Source organism: Danio rerio, chromosome 12 (genome assembly GCF_052040795.2).
Source record: "Danio rerio strain M-AB ecotype USA chromosome 12, GRCz13ab, whole genome shotgun sequence".
NCBI classification, from domain to species: domain Eukaryota; kingdom Metazoa; phylum Chordata; class Actinopteri; order Cypriniformes; family Danionidae; genus Danio; species Danio rerio.
The window spans coordinates 20,243,591-20,265,000 of record NC_141032.1 but is presented as its reverse complement, the minus strand read 5'-3'; the positions used below and the strand labels follow the sequence as shown (position 1 = coordinate 20,265,000).

At 37.1% G+C, this 21,410-nt stretch overlaps 1 protein-coding gene across 6 annotated transcripts in view; it reads right to left on the bottom strand.

Moving 5' to 3' along the window:
* The window catches only part of trrap (transformation/transcription domain-associated protein), a 185,959-nt gene that overhangs the window by 120,088 nt on the left and 44,461 nt on the right, over positions 1-21,410 (bottom strand). For all 6 annotated transcript variants that reach the window (XM_087275128.1, XM_087275130.1, XM_087275129.1 and 3 more), the window contains 10 exon segments: positions 16,952-17,103; positions 12,262-12,461; positions 11,066-11,283; positions 10,767-10,964; positions 9,585-9,845; positions 7,795-7,956; positions 7,605-7,701; positions 5,593-5,714; positions 5,026-5,196; positions 2,227-2,295 (listed from right to left, as the gene is read on the bottom strand). In XM_087275128.1, coding sequence (XP_087131254.1) covers positions 2,227-2,295; positions 5,026-5,196; positions 5,593-5,714; positions 7,605-7,701; positions 7,795-7,956; positions 9,585-9,845; positions 10,767-10,964; positions 11,066-11,283; positions 12,262-12,461; positions 16,952-17,103 — 1,650 coding nt within the window.

Sequence of the window (21,410 nt, the reverse complement as noted above, 5' to 3'; positions counted from 1 at the left end):
ATTTAACAGGGTATATGCATTAATTCAAAAGGTAATTTCAATCCCTTTATAAGACTTTTTAAAGACCTTCTCAGAATATTTTAAGATCTCATCGCCACTTCAAGTTCTAATCAGTATCAAACCTTTAACTTAATAAAGAGTTTTTAATAAACAGTAGTAGTTAAATAAATCAATGGAGCACAACAATGCAACAGAACCCAGATACTCTCGGAGGAAACATAGCTTGAAAGAATAAATTACTAGGTTGTTTTTAACGATAGGCGTCAGCCACTGTCTTTCTCCAACCAGGAGTATGCAAACTTACATTTTCCCTATTTGCCGTCTGTTTCACTCTATGGTTTCGCTACATGTGGAAAGAGTCGCATCACCTTCCCACGTTTGTCGTAAATTGCAAGATATCACCTGGACGGTGGAGCTTGGCCGGACACGCAGTAGCCTAAACCAATCGCATGAATCAAGTAAGCCGTTGTTAATATTAAATGGAAAATAAATATGTTTATGCTTTTTAGGAGTCAAAAACTTGGGACAACACTTAAACAAAATTTAAGACCTCGTAAAAACACGATTAAGACTTTTTAATACCTTTTAAGTGCCTCTTATAATGGATTTATCAACTTTTAATACTTTTTAAGAATCTGCGGACACCCTGTTTAAACACCTTAGTCCAGTTGAGCCCAAACTCGGTCCTGGAGGGCCGGTGTCCTACAAAGTTTACCCCAATCAGACACACCTGGGCTAGCTAATTAAGCTCTTACTAGGCTTTTCTAGTAACATCCTTGGAGATGTGTTGAAGCAAGTTAAAATCTGCAGGACACCGGCCATCCAGGGCCGAGTTTGGACATAATAAACCAACAGAAAAAAAGTTAATGCATTAACAAGCTATAGGCACAATCTGCGTGCTGCAAAATCTAGCTGTGATGATCCTGTATATCCTTAAACAATTCATGACCTTACTGTGACAAAGGAAACTGGTTAATGCATCTAAATGACTATATGCATTTAGGGCTGGGCGATAAAATCTGTCCCTGTTTTTATTAACCGAAGACCAATATCAATATCGATAAAAACAAAAGATTCTGTATAAATCTATAATATATTTTTTATTAAAAATGCCAATAAGCTTAGGGTGTAGGTTTCCATTGGAGGCACACGACTTTCACAACGGGCATATAGGAGTGTTGCGCACATGTTGTGACCCATACACAATTTCCAGGCGCCCCTAGGTGAAAACATGTGAACTTTTCTGAATGCCACATGCACACCACAATTCATGCAAGTAGAACTAACCAATCTTTGTATGCAATATACACATTTAATTAATAACTACAGACTAATTACCTCAGACAAAGACAACGCATCAAAACACTACAGCACTTTTTACTTTTCTCCATAAACAGAGAAAATGGTTGATGGTCGCCTAGTTACAGAAAGACTGCAGGGGAGCACGAGCGCAAAGAAAATAGTGAGAAACCACACACTCAAGCTGGTCACTTAAGGTCAGAATAACAACACATGCAAAAATGAGTGCAGTGGCTAGCAGCAATGAAGAGATTGTAAATAAAAAAAGCATGTAAGAATGTCGCCAGAGTGGCTTTTTGTTTTGTATTTCTTGTGCATCCCAGCCACTAGCACCCCATCTAAAAGATTTTTTTAGCATAGTGGTGATATAGTCATCCAAATTCACAATTCGGAATGTTGCAGTATGTATTTGAAAAATGACGGCTGGTTCCATAACTTGCAAGCTCAGATTTGATTATCACATTTGAGATTTAGTGATTGTTCAGAATTTACGCTTTAGCATTGCACACACTTTGTAACATTTTATTAATCAGGTGTATGAGTCTCTCTAACACTTATGTTCATTTTATTATTAAGAAATCAGATATTTTATTTAAATATTTTTGTTTTTGACTTTTAAAACTGTTTGCGCCTTAGTAATGTTGGTAAATTAAAACAAAGTGGTTAAATAAAAAATCCTAATATTCCTAAAATGTATGGTTAAAAAAATATTCAATAATTATTGACGCTGAATGATATGACACATGATATCATGATTTTTTCGCCAATGTCGCCCAGCCCTACGTGCATTGCCAGAATAACCAGGTTAAGAACATGTATGTAAATGCACAAAATGATGCTTCCACCAAGCTTTGTAAAGTTTGACATATAATCTTTGACAACAAAGCCCCTATCAACAAGAGACATATTAAACAAGCTTATACTCACACTGCCATCACCCCGCTGGCCTCCTTTATGCGTGATCACCACCACCTCCATCCATTTACGCAGATGTTGCTGCAAGAACAGAAGAATAATTGAGTCTGTGCCCTTTGTCTTTGCATTAATGCTATTCTGCATTCCAGGGTCATTATAGTTAAAGGAACAGCTCACCTAAAAATTAACAGAAAAAAAACACACTAGGATGGGTGCATTTCAATTTTTAGGTGAAATATAAATAAACTAAAACCTTATATTAACTGGAAGTAGTGCTGGTCAAAGATTAATTGTGATTAATCACATCCAAAATTCATATATTTTTAAATAAAATAAATAAAAACCATACAAAATTTGTTGCATAGATATTTAAATTTATATGTAATTTGTATCATGTACAAATATATTTTATATCTAGATATAAATAAACATTTTCTCAAATATATAGACCTTTTTCTTATGAAGCAAAATTACCCATAATGATTCGCGCTTATGGAAATATGAATGCTAAGAACTACCGGTCGGCAGTTTAATGCATATAAATAGTCACATTTGGACAGCTTTGAAACAATAGTTTTAATCTATTTTATTGGCTTTTAATTGAACTAATACTGTCATCGATCAGCACCACCTCCTGGACTGATCATTTAAAAAAAATGTGATCTCTCTCTCTCTCTCTCACTCACTCACTCACTCACTCACTCACTCACTCACTCACTCACTCACTCACTCACTCACTCACTCACTCACTCACTCACTCACACACTCACACACTCACACACACAATCTCTCACACACACACACACTCTCTCTCACACACACACACACACACACACACTCTCTCTCTCACACACACACACACACACACTCTCTCGCACGCGCTCACACGCACGCACACACACACACAGACACACACAGACACACACAGACACACACAGACACACACAGACACACACACACACACACACACACACACAGACACACAGACACACAGACACACAGACACACAGACACACAGACACACACACACTGTATTTCTGGCTGCAGACATGTGAACTAGGAGAACATTTTTCTCTTGCGCTTGAACCACACCTGACAGATTATGATGGCTTTAATACACACCTTTCAAAGTTGTGTCACAAAAACACTCCGTAATCTACTCAGACCTCTATTGAAACCCATTTTCAGATCACAAATTACCAGTCGTAAATGCTGTAACTGAAAGTTCTAGGCATTCTACTGGAAGACGCTGGTCTCTATAGCAGCCAAGAAAAAGGTCTATACATGGGTGTATTTATATATACACATAATAAATATATTGTCAAAAACAATTTGGGATGCGATTAATTGTGATTGATGTTTGCACAGCACTAGCTAATAGAAAAAAGGATTCATTTTTAATGATTAAGTTTAACAAAAATACATTTGCATTTAAAATAAGTTTCACATATTTCAATGTGGGTGTGCATACATAAGTGTTATTCTAATGTCATTATGCCATAGATATATAGATGAATAGATGGGCAGACAGACATACAGACAGACCTACAACTAAAGATTTACTTGTTTAAATATTGAATTTTAATTAATTTAATGTGCACATAAAAAAAATCTAAATATATAATTATAAAAATATAATTAATGTGTAAAACCTGGCTTTGGCATTTGCCCATTCAATAAATAATTGTGCCAAGTAAAACCAGACCCATTCCTTCCATCCTAAATATACAATTACACCATTACAATCTGAGATTAAAAACTGTGTCCAAGGAAAACAGAGAATAAACAGGAATCAGAAAGTCAAACTCAATACCTTTTAAGACTTTAAGACTCCTTTCATAATTTTACGACCTTATAAACCAGGGTCGGGAGCCATTTCTGATTTTTTTTTTTTTTGCCAAAGAAAATTTTAAATTTATATCTAAATATATATCATCATATGAATGGAGAGAGGACAATTATAGAATTTTTATTTTCACCATCACCACTCATGAATGTTGTCTGAGTTTACGTGTGTAAGGTAACCATTGAACCGCAAGTTGTTTGCTGGTGTCATGACTTAAGTGTATCCACATTGCTGCACACGTGCATTGGTCAAAACATCCTTTTATTGTAAACTGATTTCTTATTCATTTGTCGTAAATAAAAAATACAATAAAAATGGAATTGTAATTGTGTTTTCACTAGGAAACTGATTTCTAGTTATGGTTATAATTTTTTTAACTGTAAAATATTACTTAAGGGAGACAGCTGGGAAGCCATATATTTTTGGTCTTGCAAGCCATAGGTTCCCTACCACTGTTATAACCACTTTTGAACTTGAAACACTGGCGAGATTTTTACTTACAGTATATTTGCTAAATATTAATGTAAGAAAACAATCCAAAACCAAAACATTATTCATATACTAAAAAAAATCAATTAAATCTAGCTAATTCAGCAGGTTGGCACCTATAGAACTGCAGAAATAACGATGTTGCCTTGGAAAATCCTGTAAAGAAAGTAGCATGATATCAAATCTAGTAGGATTTCATAAACTACACAACATCCTGATATTCACAGAATTGATTTAAGCTAATTTTAGCATACAACCATAACATGCATTACACATTTCATAATCAAAAATTATATAAAATTGAATACCTTGCAAAAAAGCATTTAAGACTATGTAATACTTTTTAAGGGTCTTAAATTTCTCAACAGTGATTTATCAACTTTTTATACTTTTTAAGACCCTACGGACACCCTGGAAAATCATGTGGTAATAAGAGCTTGTAGTAATATGTATTCAACTTAAACATTTTAACTCACCATCATCTGGTCACAGAACTTGTCGTTGAAGGAGTTGGGGAAGAGGCGAGTGACGGAGGTCAGCCTGTTGACCACGTTGAGCGTCAGACTGCGATAGTCTCCGAGCATCATGAGCAGAGGACGCATGTGTGTGTGGATCTGATCCACCTCGATTGTAGCTCCCTCTAGGAACTGACAACATGGACAGGAACGTGAATACAAACTGACCTCAATGATTACCTTCAGCCATTAAACAGCCTATGAGTGCTTAATAGAGACAGCTGCTTTTACATGCCCTACAACAGAGACTACACCATAATGGCATTTTAAAACCTTGTTTTTCGCTACCGTCCTGTCAACTCCAGGAAGCAGAAAAACTCTAAACCCAGCGCAAAAAAGAAAGGCCACGCCAGCCCTTCGCAACGAGACGATGCATCACGGCCAAATTCATTTTCCTCTCAGCCTGTTTCACTCCATCCTGTATTGATCTTTTCGGGCAGGACTCATTAGAGGCAGCAGGGTAAAGGAAGAGAGCGCGGAGAAGACTAGAGGGATGGAGAGAGGAAATGAGAGAGAGGGAGGACTGACCTTTCCCATGCAGGCCTCTCCAGCCTCCTGGAGCTCACTGTTAGTGGAGTTGAGGGCCTTGAAGAGGGCAGCAATGATCTTCTCTCTGGACTGGGGAAGGTAGTTACAAGCCGCCAGGGCATCTGGACAAGGAAGAGTTAAACAGCAAAATCATGAAGACTGACCTTAAACCTCTAGTTCACCCAAAAATGTTACTCTATTTACTCAACCTCAAATGGCTCCAAACCTTCAAAAGTTTCTTTTTTTTGTTTAACACAAAGGAAAGTGTTCTGAAGAAAGCAGAAAACTTGTAACCACTGACTTCCTTAATACGAAATACAAATATCATGGAACTCAATGGTTTAAGGTTTCCAACATTACTAAAATATCTTCATGTGTTTAACAGGTTATTAAACATAAAGGTTTAAAACTAGTTAAGGATGAGTAAATGATGACAAAATGTTTGTTTTGGGGTAAACTATCGCTTTAATAGCCAATATACTTCATATTTCAATCAAGGTGAATATAGTTAATGAAAATGAAACGAAGACGAAACAACGAAAAATTTAATTTGAAATAACTTGTCAACTAAAATAAAAAACAAGTTGTTGTTTTTTATCTAGAACTAATGCCTAGTACAGACTGCGTGATTTTAGCCCCGATTTTGGCTCGCCGACAGGTTTTGAGAAATCGCCGACAAATGCCTGAAATCACAGGCAAATCGGTGCTCGTGCACGTGAGTGACAATCACACAGTATAAACTATCAAAGATGCGATCTGAGAGAATCGCAGATGGGTCGCCGATGCCTGCGAGATATTTGGCATGCTAAATATCTGGAGCTGTCGGCGATTCAAATCATGCAGTGTAAATTGAGTTTTGACTGAAACTAACATCTGCGATAGCCTACAGCCAATAAGAGAGCAGCATTCACTTGTGTGTGCATGTGTGTATACCTGTTGCATGCCAGCGGGAGGCTGGGGAGAAGTTAAAAGCGCTCTTTTTCGGTTTATTTTGACCCACGAAATGAAGGAAAAACTAGTGGAGGTCTGACAGGACTCGGAAGCAATCGTGTCTGTTTGACGTTTCTGTTTAACACCGTTTGACTGTTTGGTGTTTGACAATACCAATTTTATCGCCCAGCCCTAGTACAATGTTTTAGATAAGGGTTTCTCTACAGCTCCTTAACTTTAAAACAACCAGTAGATTACACATGGCTGTAATAGCTTAATGATTATAATGCATTTGATCTTTACTTTAGCAAAACCTTAATCTATTTATAATATGAACATATAATTGCCAATCATCAATATTCGATAATTAATATTAAAAAGTTCTATCACAGAATTTTTACTTCAAAAAATGATTTACTCTTTTACTTTGACTGTTTTTTAACATGAAAACATTATGAAATGGCCAACATGAGTTTATATAATGCTGAAAGTTTAAATGTTTATGACTCAACAGCATTTAATATAATATAATATAATGTAATATAATATAATATAATATAATATAATATAATATAATATAATATAATATAATATAATATAATATAATATAATATAATATAATATAGGCAACACAGTGGCGCAGTGGGTAGCACGTTCGCCTAACAGCAAGAAGGTCGCTGGTTCGAGCCTTGGCTGGGTCAGTAGGCGTTTCTGTGTGGAGTTTGCATGTTCTCCCCATCTTTGCGGGGGTTTCCGCCGGGTGTTCCACCACAGTTCAAAGATATGTAGTAAAGGTGAATTGGATAAGCTAAATTGTATGTAGTGTGCTGTATGTGTCTGAATGAGTGTCAGAAATATTCAACCAAATTTTTATCATCAAAAAAAAAAGATTTAGTGAGTATAAGAGGCTGCTTTCAAAAATAGATAAATTGTTAAACTGAAAAAAAAATGTACATTTAAAAAATTAAAAATGAAAATTGTTACATTATAGAAGACAGTTGCTTATAGCAGGGCAACTCAATAGATTTTGTAACAGAGTCTAAACAGTTTCTCATATATATTAATGAAAAAGTAGCACATACTGAGAGCAGCAATGCGGAGCGGCACGAGGGAAGGCAGGCTTTTATAACAGGGCAGCTTCATCAGGGCAGCATCCTCAGCTTCACAGAGATTCAGTAACTGTGTCAAATCAGACATATTGCAGTTCAGAGAGAAAGTTCAAAGAGCATTGATCATTTCACATTAAAAAGTTTTAGTGAGTTCCAGACTGACCTCTGTGTAGAAGACTTTGTGCTCCATCACGTTGAGGTCCATGGTGAAGAGACGGGGCTGTAGGGTTGTGCAGAAGGTGTTGCCCTCCATCAGACCGATCTGAGCGTTGGCAGGCTGATGCCTCAACAAGTGTTTCTTTGGAGGAACCATGTCCTGCAACACCTGGAGGAAACAAGGAGACTTTTAAAACGTTCTTTAATACAGAAAGTAGGCTGACCATCTAATGCTCTTGACTTGCAGGAATTGTGTATTATTCTAGAGCAATTTTCGCCATTCCTTTTAAAAGGACAATACAAAACAGTCCCAGATAACATTTTAAAATATTGGTCCTAGGCCTGTCACAATAATCAATATATTGTCTCATTGCACAACACAAGGACATGAACTTACTCATTTCTGATGATGCAATATGTATCTCTCATAAATAAAAAAACTATTTTACCAACATTTCAGTTTATTGCACAACCTCTCTATCTCTATTGGAGGTGTCAGTGTCAGTGTTTAAAAACATTGTAGTATTTACTGTAAATTACTTTAATATTTGTTAATGTGGGTGCCTGACAAATGAAATACATCTGGTACCAGATATCGCAGCCTCTGCCTGTTTTTTTTAAACATTTATTATTATTTATTTGTTTAGGATACACATTTTCACATTAAATACAATTTAACTGTTTAAATGACTAATTAAATGAAACATTCGTAAGAATAAAATATGTGTTCTTTAGGAAGATTGTAATTGCAGTATGATGCTATTATATTGTCATTCTGGCATAAAAATGAGTGGTATAAAATGCTAATAATACGACAATAATATAGCTTATCAATGTATATTTTGGTGCAGTATATTGTACAATAAAAAATAGATATCGTAACAGGCCATTTGTTAATGTTAAATAAGGTATTTACTAACATGAAAAAAATATTACTAATACATTTATTATGGTATTTATTCATTTTTGTCAACATTAGTTTATGTAATTTATGGTAGTTCATATTAACTTATAGTGCAATAACTAATGTTAATAAGCACAACTTTGGATTTTAATAATCCAATAATATTCTCACAATTTAGTGATGGGCAAAAAGTCAAAAAACTCTTAGAAAATACTAAAGGTATAATTAATAAAAATACTGTAGTAATAATAAAATTATTTAAAAACTACAGTGAAATTGCTAAATATGCCATTTATAAACATGATAAATGCATTAACCTATAAAGCAAACAAGTGAAAAACTCAAAAGTTCATTATTATAAACTAAAAGGTTAAAAAAAAAAAAAAAACAGCATTGTCAGCAGAAGTATTAGAAAACACATTTGAGCGACCTTTGAATATTATCTTGAATAATAGGGTCCCTAAAGTCAGTGAGAAACCACTGACTTACATTAGCAAGTTGTCTTTTATAAATAAACATTTGCTTTAATGAGAAACACTGCAAATGTGGCCATGATGTGTACAGACTTAAGCCTCTTATATAACATTATTTAGAAGACTTACTGACCCCTTTACTTAAAACATGGCTTGGGTGGTTGCTTCTAGCATTATAATTTCCAAATAGTGCTGCAGGTTAAATCATTTCATATTCAAAATATAAAAGCTTACATTTTAAAATCTATCAATGTTATTTAAAAACAAACGTTTAAAAAAATTGCAAAAAATATATTTTATGTCAGTTGATAAATTCCTACCTGTAAATGATTTTTTATTTCAACAAAGACAAAAACTCCATAAACAAAATTCTTTCTTTCTAAACACACATTTTATCACGCAGAAGTCCACCAAACTCACCTCTTTATGAGGCTCCATGATGATGGTGACACTCTTGCCTGTGACTTGAGCCAGAACCTGCAGCGAGTGCATGGCCTGCTTGCGGACAGTAGAATTAGGGGAGGTCACTTCTCGTACCAGATCATGGGTCACCAAGTGGAAAGACTTATCCTGCGCAGACAGAAGCTCCTCTGTCTTCTCCTCATCCTTAAGAGGAGTGGCACAGCGTATCAACAACTGCTCCAGTGTGGTCTTTGCCATGGCGACTGCACCATTAGAAACCTGAGAAGGGCATTTTGGGTTAAAGACGTAATCAAGAAATAAGGGAGTTTATATTCCTTCAAAGTTTTTGTCATATTACAATTCATAAAAAAGATTGATGATAAACATGAACATGATATTTAAGATATTGGGGTCGTATGAGTTTTAGTCTCTTATTTGTATCATATCAGTTACAAACTGCAAGTTTAGGACTGTTTTTGTCCCGATTAAACATAAATGTAATACTGATTATACAACAGAACTTTAACTTAGCAACGTTGTTATGGTGCCTGCTGTTTTGTCAGTCAAAATATTATCAATGAAGCCATAAAAAGTGTCTCCAATTAACATACTGCAGTTTCCTGAATAAATAATTTGTTTAAAACATGTGATTAAATTAACACAATTTACCACTACACATTTAAAGGCAACTAGCTTTAGTTTCTTTTCTAGAAAACATTTAATTAAACCAAGTAATATTTTCATATGAATAAAAAATGTAATAAAGCAGTCAGAACTCAGATAAAACTAATTTACTGTTTTTTCATTTCAAACCAGTATAAATTTATGTTTATATGCAAAATACAAAAACAATTTGGAAAAATATTGGTAGCTAAAATGTTCTGGAGCTGCAATAAATGTTCTTTAATTACATCTATAAACCAAAGTAAATGCAACTTCTGAAAGACACTCTAGCCTAAACATTTAGGTGTAATAAATCCAACGCTGAATAGAAAAATGTATTTCTTTATCCATTTTTGTAAACATCCACATAATTAACAGAATTAAGACTTTAAAATGTCTTTTGGCAGCAATTTCTCAGCAACATGTTACATGCCATTCATTTATTGCAACATAGTGTGATTAATTAGACAAACTTGAATTGATTGACAGCCCTACCAAAAAATCACTGATTTTAATGGCATTAAGAGCATCTTGTACTTCTCCTGTGAGGTCCATCATGACGAAGAGCAGAGCTTTGAGGAAGGTCAGCTGGTTCTGCAGCACCCAGATCAGAGGAAGTCTCTCCATCAGGAACTTGATAGACACAACTCCACCGAGTTTAGCATACCAGGCCTGCTCGTAGCAGCATGCGCACAGTCGCTCCACTATGTAGGAGAACAACGGCAGCTGGCAAGCCTGAAAAAAAAAGGAAAAAAAAGTGTCAATGAGTTTTTTTTAAATCCTACAAGTTCAATCTGTTTACTAAAGGAAAGACAAATATCAAAACAAAAGCTCACCCGTTCTTTGGAGCCCAGAATAATGCTGGCAACATCAAAGATGACAGCAAGTGCTACTTCCCCAATCTTGCAGAGCTCCTTCTCCTCGTAGGCCATGCAGATGGCGATGGCGTCGATCAGCACGAGTGGGTCCATGCCCTTGGAGCCGTTCTCCTCGCTGTGGAACATGCCAGTGCTGGGCTGGCTGCCTGACTGGTAACATGGCAGCAAGAAAGGACCTGGAGCAGAAAATTGAATGTTGGGTGATGACCTATGCAGTTTTAATACAATACAATGCTTGCTGCACAAAAACAGCTTTGCTGTATCGGCCCTGAAAGCATTACAGGGAAAAACATGATACAAACCCAGTGGAAACAAATACATACGACCCTTTATGAACAGCTAAATACTGCGTGCCATGGGTCCGTGTCTCACAGCTTGGCACTGGCAGGTCTGCTTTGCCTTCGGAAAGCATGTGCAGTCATGAATAATTAAGAAGCAGGCTCTTCTCATAGGATAAGAAAACTACGCTATGAATAATAATGAGAAACCGATGTATCATCTTTGCACTTGCAGTTTTGCGATACGTCGCTAATTTTGATCCCGCCCCCAAAAATAATTTTAAACCCGGAAGATGAAATTAGCTGAGAAAAGCTCAAAATTGTCCAGTTTTTCCCACAATTAAAGCTAACAGGAGCTAATATAGTCTTAACTGATGCTCAACACACACACACACACACACACCTGTTAAAATCTCAAAAAAAGTACTCGAGGGTTTTGTGAAACTTTAAGGCCCACTACACTACTGCATTTCAAAACTGGTCATTATGGTGATACTTAGAGCGACAAATTTTTTCTAAGGTGCTCGGTAAAAAAAAGTTTAAGAACCAGTGGTTTAGATTGATTTAGGACTATTCTGTAAGAGAGTGAGTCAAGCTTAATATTAATATTTATTAATAATTTATTAATCATTGAAAATAACAATAGAGCAAAGAAAAAAATACACATGCAAATGATAAACTTAACTCCATTATGATTCAATTCTGCAGTGACTCCACAATCATGTATTCTAAACTGTGGCTCCATGTCAACTATAATCCCTACTCCACATCTGACAATATAGATGCCATATATTGTGCAGCCCTTTGAGAAACCATGAAACTATACTAGCATGGCTCCAACAATAGAAATGTAGGCACACCGACAACACTACTCACCACACTGTTGAGCCACCGCCACCATGGTGTAATGGCGGATCAAGCTGGCTACAAACGGCAGAGCGCTGGGCCTGAGATCCTTGATGACTGCAGACATGAACGCTCCTGTCAGGGCCTGCTCGAACGTCCTACGCGCCGGGGTGTCCTGGGCTTTATACCGGTGGGAGATGATCACGTTAGGGATCCACTTCTCTGTGAAGCTGTTGAAAAGCAGCAAAAGGATTTAGCTCATAATTTACATCGCATCCATGAACTCGCTCCATTACAAGCGCCTAAGGTTGAATAACCCAATCAAGCGATTTTATTTGATTACCGAGAATAAAAGGCTTTTTGTGTTTGGACAGCTGAGCCCCATGGGAGTCTGGCTTTGTGTCTGGCTGACATTTTGTCTCATGTTTGGTTATTTACCCCAGCTGATAGCAGCTCAGTGATGGAGTGAGTGTTTTATCCTTCCTCAAGCTTGCGCTCTAGAATGCCAAAGCCGGTAGCGGTGGTGATGGATCGCTCCATTTCATTATCGCTATTTAAAAGGCTTGGCTTAGAGAGAGGACTGAGCCAGAGAGAGTGGTCAGATCAATTCAAATTCATAACGCTGCCACTTGAATGGGACTCAATTATCCGGCCTGGCATTTGCGATATTAAGAGGGCATTCCGCCTTCTGAAAAAGGCCCTTTTCATGATGACCAGCGCAGTGTGCCACACTGAAAGAGGGAGAGAGGATGTCATGAATCAAGACATCTGACAGCTCGACTCCCATATAACTGACACTTGGTTATTTCTGAAAGGGCCCATATGACTGGCTTTTGGGGTAAACAGATAAAGTACAGTCAATTAGCCTCAGCGTGGAGATCAATGAGTCTGTTATGTGACCCTCCTGCACAGCCAGTGGAAACGGCTCTGAGTAATTAGCCCTTTGAACACTGTAGACAGTGCCGACAAGGCTGGATGAGGCCCAGAGGAACTGCAAAAATAGCAAAAAAAGGAAAAAGGCATGATTCAGCCTCAGAGATATAATGTAATGTATTTTTAATTTAATGCCATGTCAGCAACCAAGGCTATATTCATAGCAAAAACATTTAAACAGTAACCATACAAATGAAAAACAACAAACAAATGAATACATAAATTAAATAAAGTTTTTAGTGTTAATCCATAAAAATTCTAAAACCTTTTTTCCTGGTGTCACGTTGTTAAAGGGTCAAGAATCATCAAAACACATTTTTTTAAAGGTTGACTGTCATATATGTGTCCCACGCTGCTAAAAACACTTATATTTCACAAAAAAGTGAAAATTTATAGTTTTTGCGTTATTTTGAGCAAATTCGTTCTTCCGGTTTAAAATGAAAATTTGAAGCTGCGTCACTGCGATTAGATTCTTGTGTAAATTCCAGCATATAGACTGGATGTCTGTAACGGCTGGTACAACGTGACGTCATTGAGTTTTCATCGATAATTTAAAATAGACTTGGTTTAAACCAATCAATGCGCTCTATTGTGAATAAGTTGCAACTTCATTAATGTACATGCAAAGTTTTTACCCATTACAGTGTTCAGACGGTAGAGAGACGCCACGTTGTGTTGCTAACCGAAATTAAAACAAGTCGAAGAAGAAAATTTGTGCTGCATTTATAAATGTGCTGCAACGAAGGTTTTGTTTCACTTCTCTGCTATGAGAGTGCAGCTGGACTCACATGTGGATTACAGTGGTCTGCTAACACGCAACAAAAATACGTTTGTAAGGAACATTTTTAAACTCGAGGGCTTTTCGCATCTGGAAATGTTGAAATCCAGATTTGCCACTCGTCTCTTTTTAAAAGTGGCGCAGCTCCAGTTCGTGTTGATTGTCTTGTCTCTACAGATGTATTAAGTGTGTGATCAGTGTTCTTCGTTTATGCTTCTTAAGAGGCAAAGTTAGTATCGTCAGCAGTACTCTTTCAGTTCTAAAAGACAAACCTCAGTCAAAATGATTTAGTTACTAAGTTTACAGTACGTTAATATCACTACAACATTATGGGCTGAAAGATCCGCTGTAAATCCTGCTCTCCGAATGTTACCTTTATCAAACTATTAACGATGTGTAGGATTTTTGCCACATTTTGTGACAGGATAGTCTATACACACGTGGCTTTCTGATACTATATTCTGCACCTACCGAGTGCATCTAAGTTACAGGGAAATGCGGAGGTTTTTTTCTCCCATTTGCCATGCGGTATCAAACTTTCTATTAAAACAACACTCTTCCAGCATTTCCTTGCATCCAATATCTCGTTTGTCATGGTGGGCATTGCATGAAATGTTCCTGAATGAAAGTGAAAGTGCCAAACTGCAGTTAGACAAACTAATTTGGCAAATAATTCATTTACTGATGTCCATGTAAACGTAGTCACTGTCCTTCTCCTCTGCGTTTGTTATACCTCTGTGAAAATGAGCACGTGCTCTAACTGAAACTCCCTTTTTTCATGCAAACCCTTGCCTTTTTTGCCACTCAACACTCCCACCTAAACAAAGCTGGACTTTCCTGCCTTTTTTCAAACTAGAGGTGAAAACACCCAGCTGACAGGGGGAGGTTGGGGGGTATCCCTTTTATTAATGAGATTTAAAAAGGTACTACATCACATGTAGTACCAGGCCTTCATTTTCAGATTAATACTGGATTTCCAGGTTTTATTATAGATATGATTTTTCTTTAGCTTTTTCCATACAATTTCTACTGTGTTTAAATTTAAATTTAGGCAACTGATAAGCAATGAAAGAGAACCTAGATTTTAAATAAAAAAGCTGCTTAAATAAAAAAGCTAAGCAAAAATTATTAAACCAAATAAAAATATTTATTTTAGTTAAATCCAGAGATATATTCAATATGATATTTAACCAAAACTTTAAAAAGAGGGTTTTTCTATTATTATGTCTAAAACCTATGGTTAGGGTTGCATTTACACTGCATAATTCAAGTTCATAATTCATGTGGCACAGATCAGATAAGGTCCATGTACGTGCAAACAGGAAAAAAGAAATCACATGGATTCCGATTTACTCAAATCAAATTCAGCCTTGTCAGTATGTGAAAATTTATCCAATATGAATCGGATCTGTGCCCACGTGTCTGCAGTGTAAGCAGGTAGATCGGATTTTCACCTGTCAATGCGAATAGCGTATGATTAAACACCATAGCGAATGACGTCAGGTAAGATGCATTCATTTCAGAACAGACTTCAGCAAACCTTAAAATCTCAAAATATAATTTTTACTTTCATTTTTACTATCATACATTAATAAGCATTGTTGTTACACCATACCTCTGACTGGTTTCTTTCTATATTTTTTATTTATATCTGTGACACTTGCTTCATTTATTGACTGTTATTGTTCCTTATGTATGTACTCTGACCTGTCCACCAAGTTACCTTTACATGCGCGCACACACACACACACACACACACACACACTCACGCACATACCAGTACCTGACTATATTGTTGTTGTTTTTGTTTTGTTTTTGCATATTCTAATAAAAAATAAATAAATAAGTAAATAAATAAATAAATAAATAAATAAATTAATTAATTAATAAATTTCATATGCTTGGACAAAAAAAAAACTTTTATATTGTCATGTGGCATAAGTATTTAAGCATGTTAACGAGATAATATTTAACAGAGGGAGAGAAAGAGAGGGAGGGAGAGAGAACATGTGCACAATAACACATTTCCTCCAGAGTATTATTTTTAATTTTTCGACTTCAACTGCAGTTTGGTACTTTCACTTTTATTTAGGTACATTTCATGCATTCCCCCATGACAAACTGAGATATTGGATCCATTTACGAAGTAAGGGTTTGTAGACTGCTGTTTTAGAGGAATTTGATACCACTCACTGAATGAGAAAAAAAACTCAGATTTCCTGATGCAGGTGTCTGTAGTCCTTTACTGACTCGATAGGTGCTGAAAATAGTGTCAATAGTGTGTATGGAATATCCTGTCACAAAACGCAATGAAAAGTCCTACATGACGATAATAGTTTGATTGCAGTGTTTACATTTCTGTACTGCACTTCAATAATTTGACTAAAATCGGCATACTCCACGTCTAAATTTGATTTCTGTTTAGTAGTTCGATTATGACTTTAGTCAGATTAAGGTAAATCAAAAGTTGCTGTTTACATGGTAGACTCTTAATCAGAGTATTGTCCTAATTGTATTGAAATCAGAATATTGGTGTCCATATAAACATACTCGGAGATTCATTCGTTTGCCTGTTTAAAAGTCTTGGACTTGGTTTACACCATAAGATCATTTTTATAATACATTTATACATCATAAAACTTTGCAGGACAACAGCCCTACAAGACCGGGTTTGGGCATCCCTGCTTTAAATAGAGGCAGCAATCTCAGTGTTCATTTAAAATAATAATATATTAATTAATTAACTAAAATGCAGTCAATGAAAATCTTTTGGGTTTGAAACATCATCAGGCAAATGCATAATGGCAAAATTGGCAACTTTGGGTGAATTATACATTATAAATACAGAAAATTCTGACCAAATATTTTGCTATATGAACATAACATTGTACAATTACAACCTTAACAGTTTTACAACAAACTTAAAAATAATCTGTAATTTTTAAAACAGAAAAAAGTTTGTATATTCACACAGCTGCCAATGCAGGACAAGATAAGTGGATGTCTTACTTGGGATGGGCGAGAAGTTGATAAAGAGAATGCTTGTTGTCCTCCAGGCTAGTCATTGCCACCAGGAAGCACTTGATCACCTCCCATGCCTGTCGCCTGTAATAGGGCTCAGTATTGGCACTCTTCAGGCAATCCAGCGCAGTCTCTATAGCCTGCATAAATCAGAACAACAACGTTAAACGTCAGGGGATCCAAAGCACACATCAAATAATGTTGAATAGCTTAATATCTCACATTAACCAACCCAAAATCTAGTTAAAGTGATAAAAATCTCATCGCAAAATTGCATATGATTGCATGCCTCACACATCATCTTTATTCAAGTTATGTTGCGCGTTTGCTAATCTCGCTCGCTTGAGTGAAATTTTCTGTGATGACACTTAAAGACCCATCATACATTAAAACATTCTGCAGTGATTAGATGCCTCTTAAACCCTTAAATTATAAAGAGACAAGCTAAAGTGGCAAGACACGTCGAGGGAGAAGATGAGCTAATTAGTAAGATTCAAGGATAGGGAAAGCACGGTGTGCCACAGAAAGGGCTGTCTGAATGAATTACCGCGGTCGACAGCATGACCACTGACAGCCACGCAGGTCATTTCAAAAGAGAAACCCCAAAACCCACTCTTAAAACTCGTGTGCTCTTGGAAGAAGGTGAAATAAATGGCACAGTGGCTGAGAAAAAAAGGGTCGTGCCTGGCAGTATAGCACTGTTTTACAATTCCTGAGGGTCCTGAGCTGTTCTGCCTTGTTGAGACATTATTATAAATGTCACATAACCTTGTACACATGTTCTGCTCCCAAGAGGTCCCTCAGCACAAACTGTGTCATTTTTCACAAGCTCAAGGCCTCCACGATGGAGGCCTGGCCCTTAAAAGTGTGTAAATTGGATATAAAAGTGTGCATTTTTCTTTAAAACTCTTTGGGAGTTCTCCCCACACAATGTTAATCTGCTGACTATGTTCCTCAAGAGAAGGAGCCCAACAACACCTTGTGACTGTCGCAAAATACACTCACCGGCCATTTATTAAGTACACCTTACTAGTACAGGGTTGGACATGCTTTTGCCTTCAAAACTGCCTTTTGTGGCATAGAATCAACAAGGTACTGGAAAAAAATCCTCATAGATTTTGGTCCATTTTGAGATGATAGCATCACATAGTTGCTGCAGATTTGTTGGCTGTACACCCATGATGCGAATCTCCCGTTTCAACGAATTCTAAATGTGCTTCAATGGATTGAGCTCTGGTGACTGTGGAGGGCATTGGAGAACAGTGTACTCGCTGTCATGTTCGAGAAACAAGTCTGAGATGATTCTCGCTTTATGACATTGCACGTTATCCTGTTGGAAGTAGCCATCAGAAGAAACACTGTGGTCATAAAGGGATGGACACGGTCAGTAACAATACCCAAGTAGGCTGTGGCGCTGACACAATGCTAAGTTGATACTAATGATCCCAAAGTGTGCCAAGAAAATATCCCACACACCATTACACCAACACCACCAGTCTAAACCGTTGCTACACGGCAGAATGGATCCATGCTTTCATCGAGTTGCTGCCATGTGACTGGCTGATTAAAAATTTGCATTAAATAGCAGTTGGACAGGTATACCTAATAAAGTGCCCGGAGAGTATGTGTGTTTGAACCAGGACCGAGTCCATTGATCAGCAGCAGATAGGTATCGGCATATATAGGTAAAGATTATCACAATTTGACAATAAGGTTTTGGATTTAACAATGCAAAAATGACACCAAGTTGGGCTTGGCAATGTGTCTGAGATGGAAAATGACATGAGTGTGATGAACAACTCAAACAATTAAACAATTTAAATTGTTTAGAGTTGTATCAATCAAATTAGCTTAAATATTGTAGAACATTGAAAGTAATTGTATTGAGTGGCTTTGAATGAAAACCATTATGCAAAAGGCTCAGCAGAACATAAAGAGAACATTCTGCTTTATACAGTCTTTGTCTCCAAGACAAAACTTTAATCACCTTCAAAGACAAGCAGACACTGACAAAGACAACAGCCTGTCCTGCGCTGTTTATGAACAAGCTCAGGGAATCTTTAGCAGTGTTTCTAATGCAATCAACCAAATGTGTGTCAACAATATAAGAACAATCCATTTGAATGTCCACACGCATAGTTCACTTGTGATTGACAAAAACACATCTTAATACCAGGGGTAAACATGGGCATTGTGTTTTTAGCTGCCTTTCCACTGCATGATAAAACACAGCACAGCATGGTGCTTACTTTGGTTAAGTTTTGCTCAGCTCAGTTCTAGCACGGCAGCATTTTGTTGTCATATTTCATTTACATGGTTTGATTATTTTATTCAAGAAAACTAGCATAAGCCTAGTTTTAAGTGCGAGTTTGGTGCTACTTTGCCATATGATGAATGCAGTAAGTGACTTTATAACGCTATTTGTTTAGCACAAAAGTTCATAACTTATAAAAATGTAAAAAACGAAATCTTACCTATGAAATGTTCTGCCTTTGTGCTTTGTTTTCTTTGTTTGCTCGTTAATACACCCGTAAGCGGCGCAAAAGTCCAGCATCTTCACATTGGCATACCGTCTTGACTAGTGCAGTTGAACGACATTTGTCCTGGGAGAACTGTACAAATGTGGCGGCTATATTGACGCAGGCTCAGGGTGCGTATGCTATATCTAGTGTATATATCGATAACTAAAACAGAGGGTGTACATATTTTAGGGTGCTTTCACACCTACCACACTTCACACCTAGACACTTTTGTTTCAGAACCCGTCTCGTTTGCCTAGTTAGCGCGGCTCGTTTGGCGTATGTGAACAGGGCAATCGCGCTCTGTTCCGCGCCAAAGTAATCGCTCCGAGACCGCCTGACTGAGGTGGTCTCGGCTCGATTGAAACGAACCCTGGAGCAGTTTGATTGCAGTGAGAAAGCGATCCCATCCGAGCGCGGTTATATCACAATGTTTTATGGATATGTAATAGGCATACAGCTATATGAAGAGAGAATTATGAGTAGGGTGGGAAGCTTCACGAGTCTTCGGATGCCTGCAAACGAGTGATCTCCCGGTAATCTCGCGTCTCCCTCCCGGTCCTCAAATAGGCATCGTCGCGCACCCTTCTCACCCCTCCCCACCGCATCTCTCCTCAGACATGTCGCGCGCATGCACCTTGTCAATCACCACCAAACCACCACCTCTCCTGACAGCTGAGTGGGACTCAGCAAAATAAACCCTGACACTCTGACCAATGCGAGGAGAGTTTACTCGCAAGTGACTTGTTTTAGCTCTTTTGGTCTGATTAGAAATCGCACCAAGAGCAAAGAGCAACAATGTAACATTTCTGTACACAAACTTTTTCTTATGAAGGGCCAAAAACCAAACTTGACTGAGGCTAGTGGGTGAAAATAAATATAGCTGCCATAGGTAATTTCCTAATTTATTTACCAATATTTAAAAATAACTAAAAACTATTGTTACTATATTAACTAATACAGCATTTATATTTAACATTTTATAATGACCTTATTACAGAAAAAAAAACTCATTTATAACAGATTGGAATTACATGAGTCTTTGCCTTAATTTGCTCACCGATGTCTTCCTGCATAATCTGTTGAGTAATTATTTACGTTAAAAAAAAAAAAAAATCGGAGTCATTTACAACATTTAATTGAAATTGTTTTGTAGCTGGGCAATAAAACAAATCAAAATCAAAATTAGAAATGACCATTGCATTCGCCTCTCCATCATTCTCACTGTCTTCTCAAATGGGACGGTGGGCCAAATCAAAGATTACAATGGGCATATTTTGGTAATCTCTGCTCTAGGTTATCCGAACTGGGCTGCAGTTTGGTTGGCTGGGCCTGACCCAGTTGGAAGAGGTAGGCCAGAGCACAGTTGGGTTGCGCTCGGGCGCAGTACACTCGTAGAAAGTTGGCAAAGCGCACCCGAGCACAAAACTGAAGACGTCAGATGTGACAGCACTTTCAAGGAACTGTTTCATATGAAGTTAATAATTATTCTTACTTTTTAATGAGCGCAAACAGTCATAACTCAAAGATGCAAGCAACTCACTGCACTTCAGCAAACCTCCTAATACTGTATGTGCATGACTTTTGTGAAAAAAAGTGTCAAAAAAGGTGGATCAGTTTAGATTTGACTGTGCATCCCAAACGACTCTAAATAAAACAAAGCAATATAACTAGAGCAATTCCCATTGTACTGAGTGAGAGCACTTCTTTTCCTGTTAAACTGAATCGTCGCATCATTGATGATATAAGCGTGCTCGAGTTTAGAAGGTAAAAATGCAGTGGCAGGAGAAAGGGGACAATCACTCCCGAGCTGGCTTTGGTGCGCAGTTTGTTGCTGCTGCAGCAATGAAGGTATTGATAATGAATCCTACTCAACTTAGTGATGTCTGTCAGCCATTAGAGACAAATTATGGCATCATCAGTTTAAC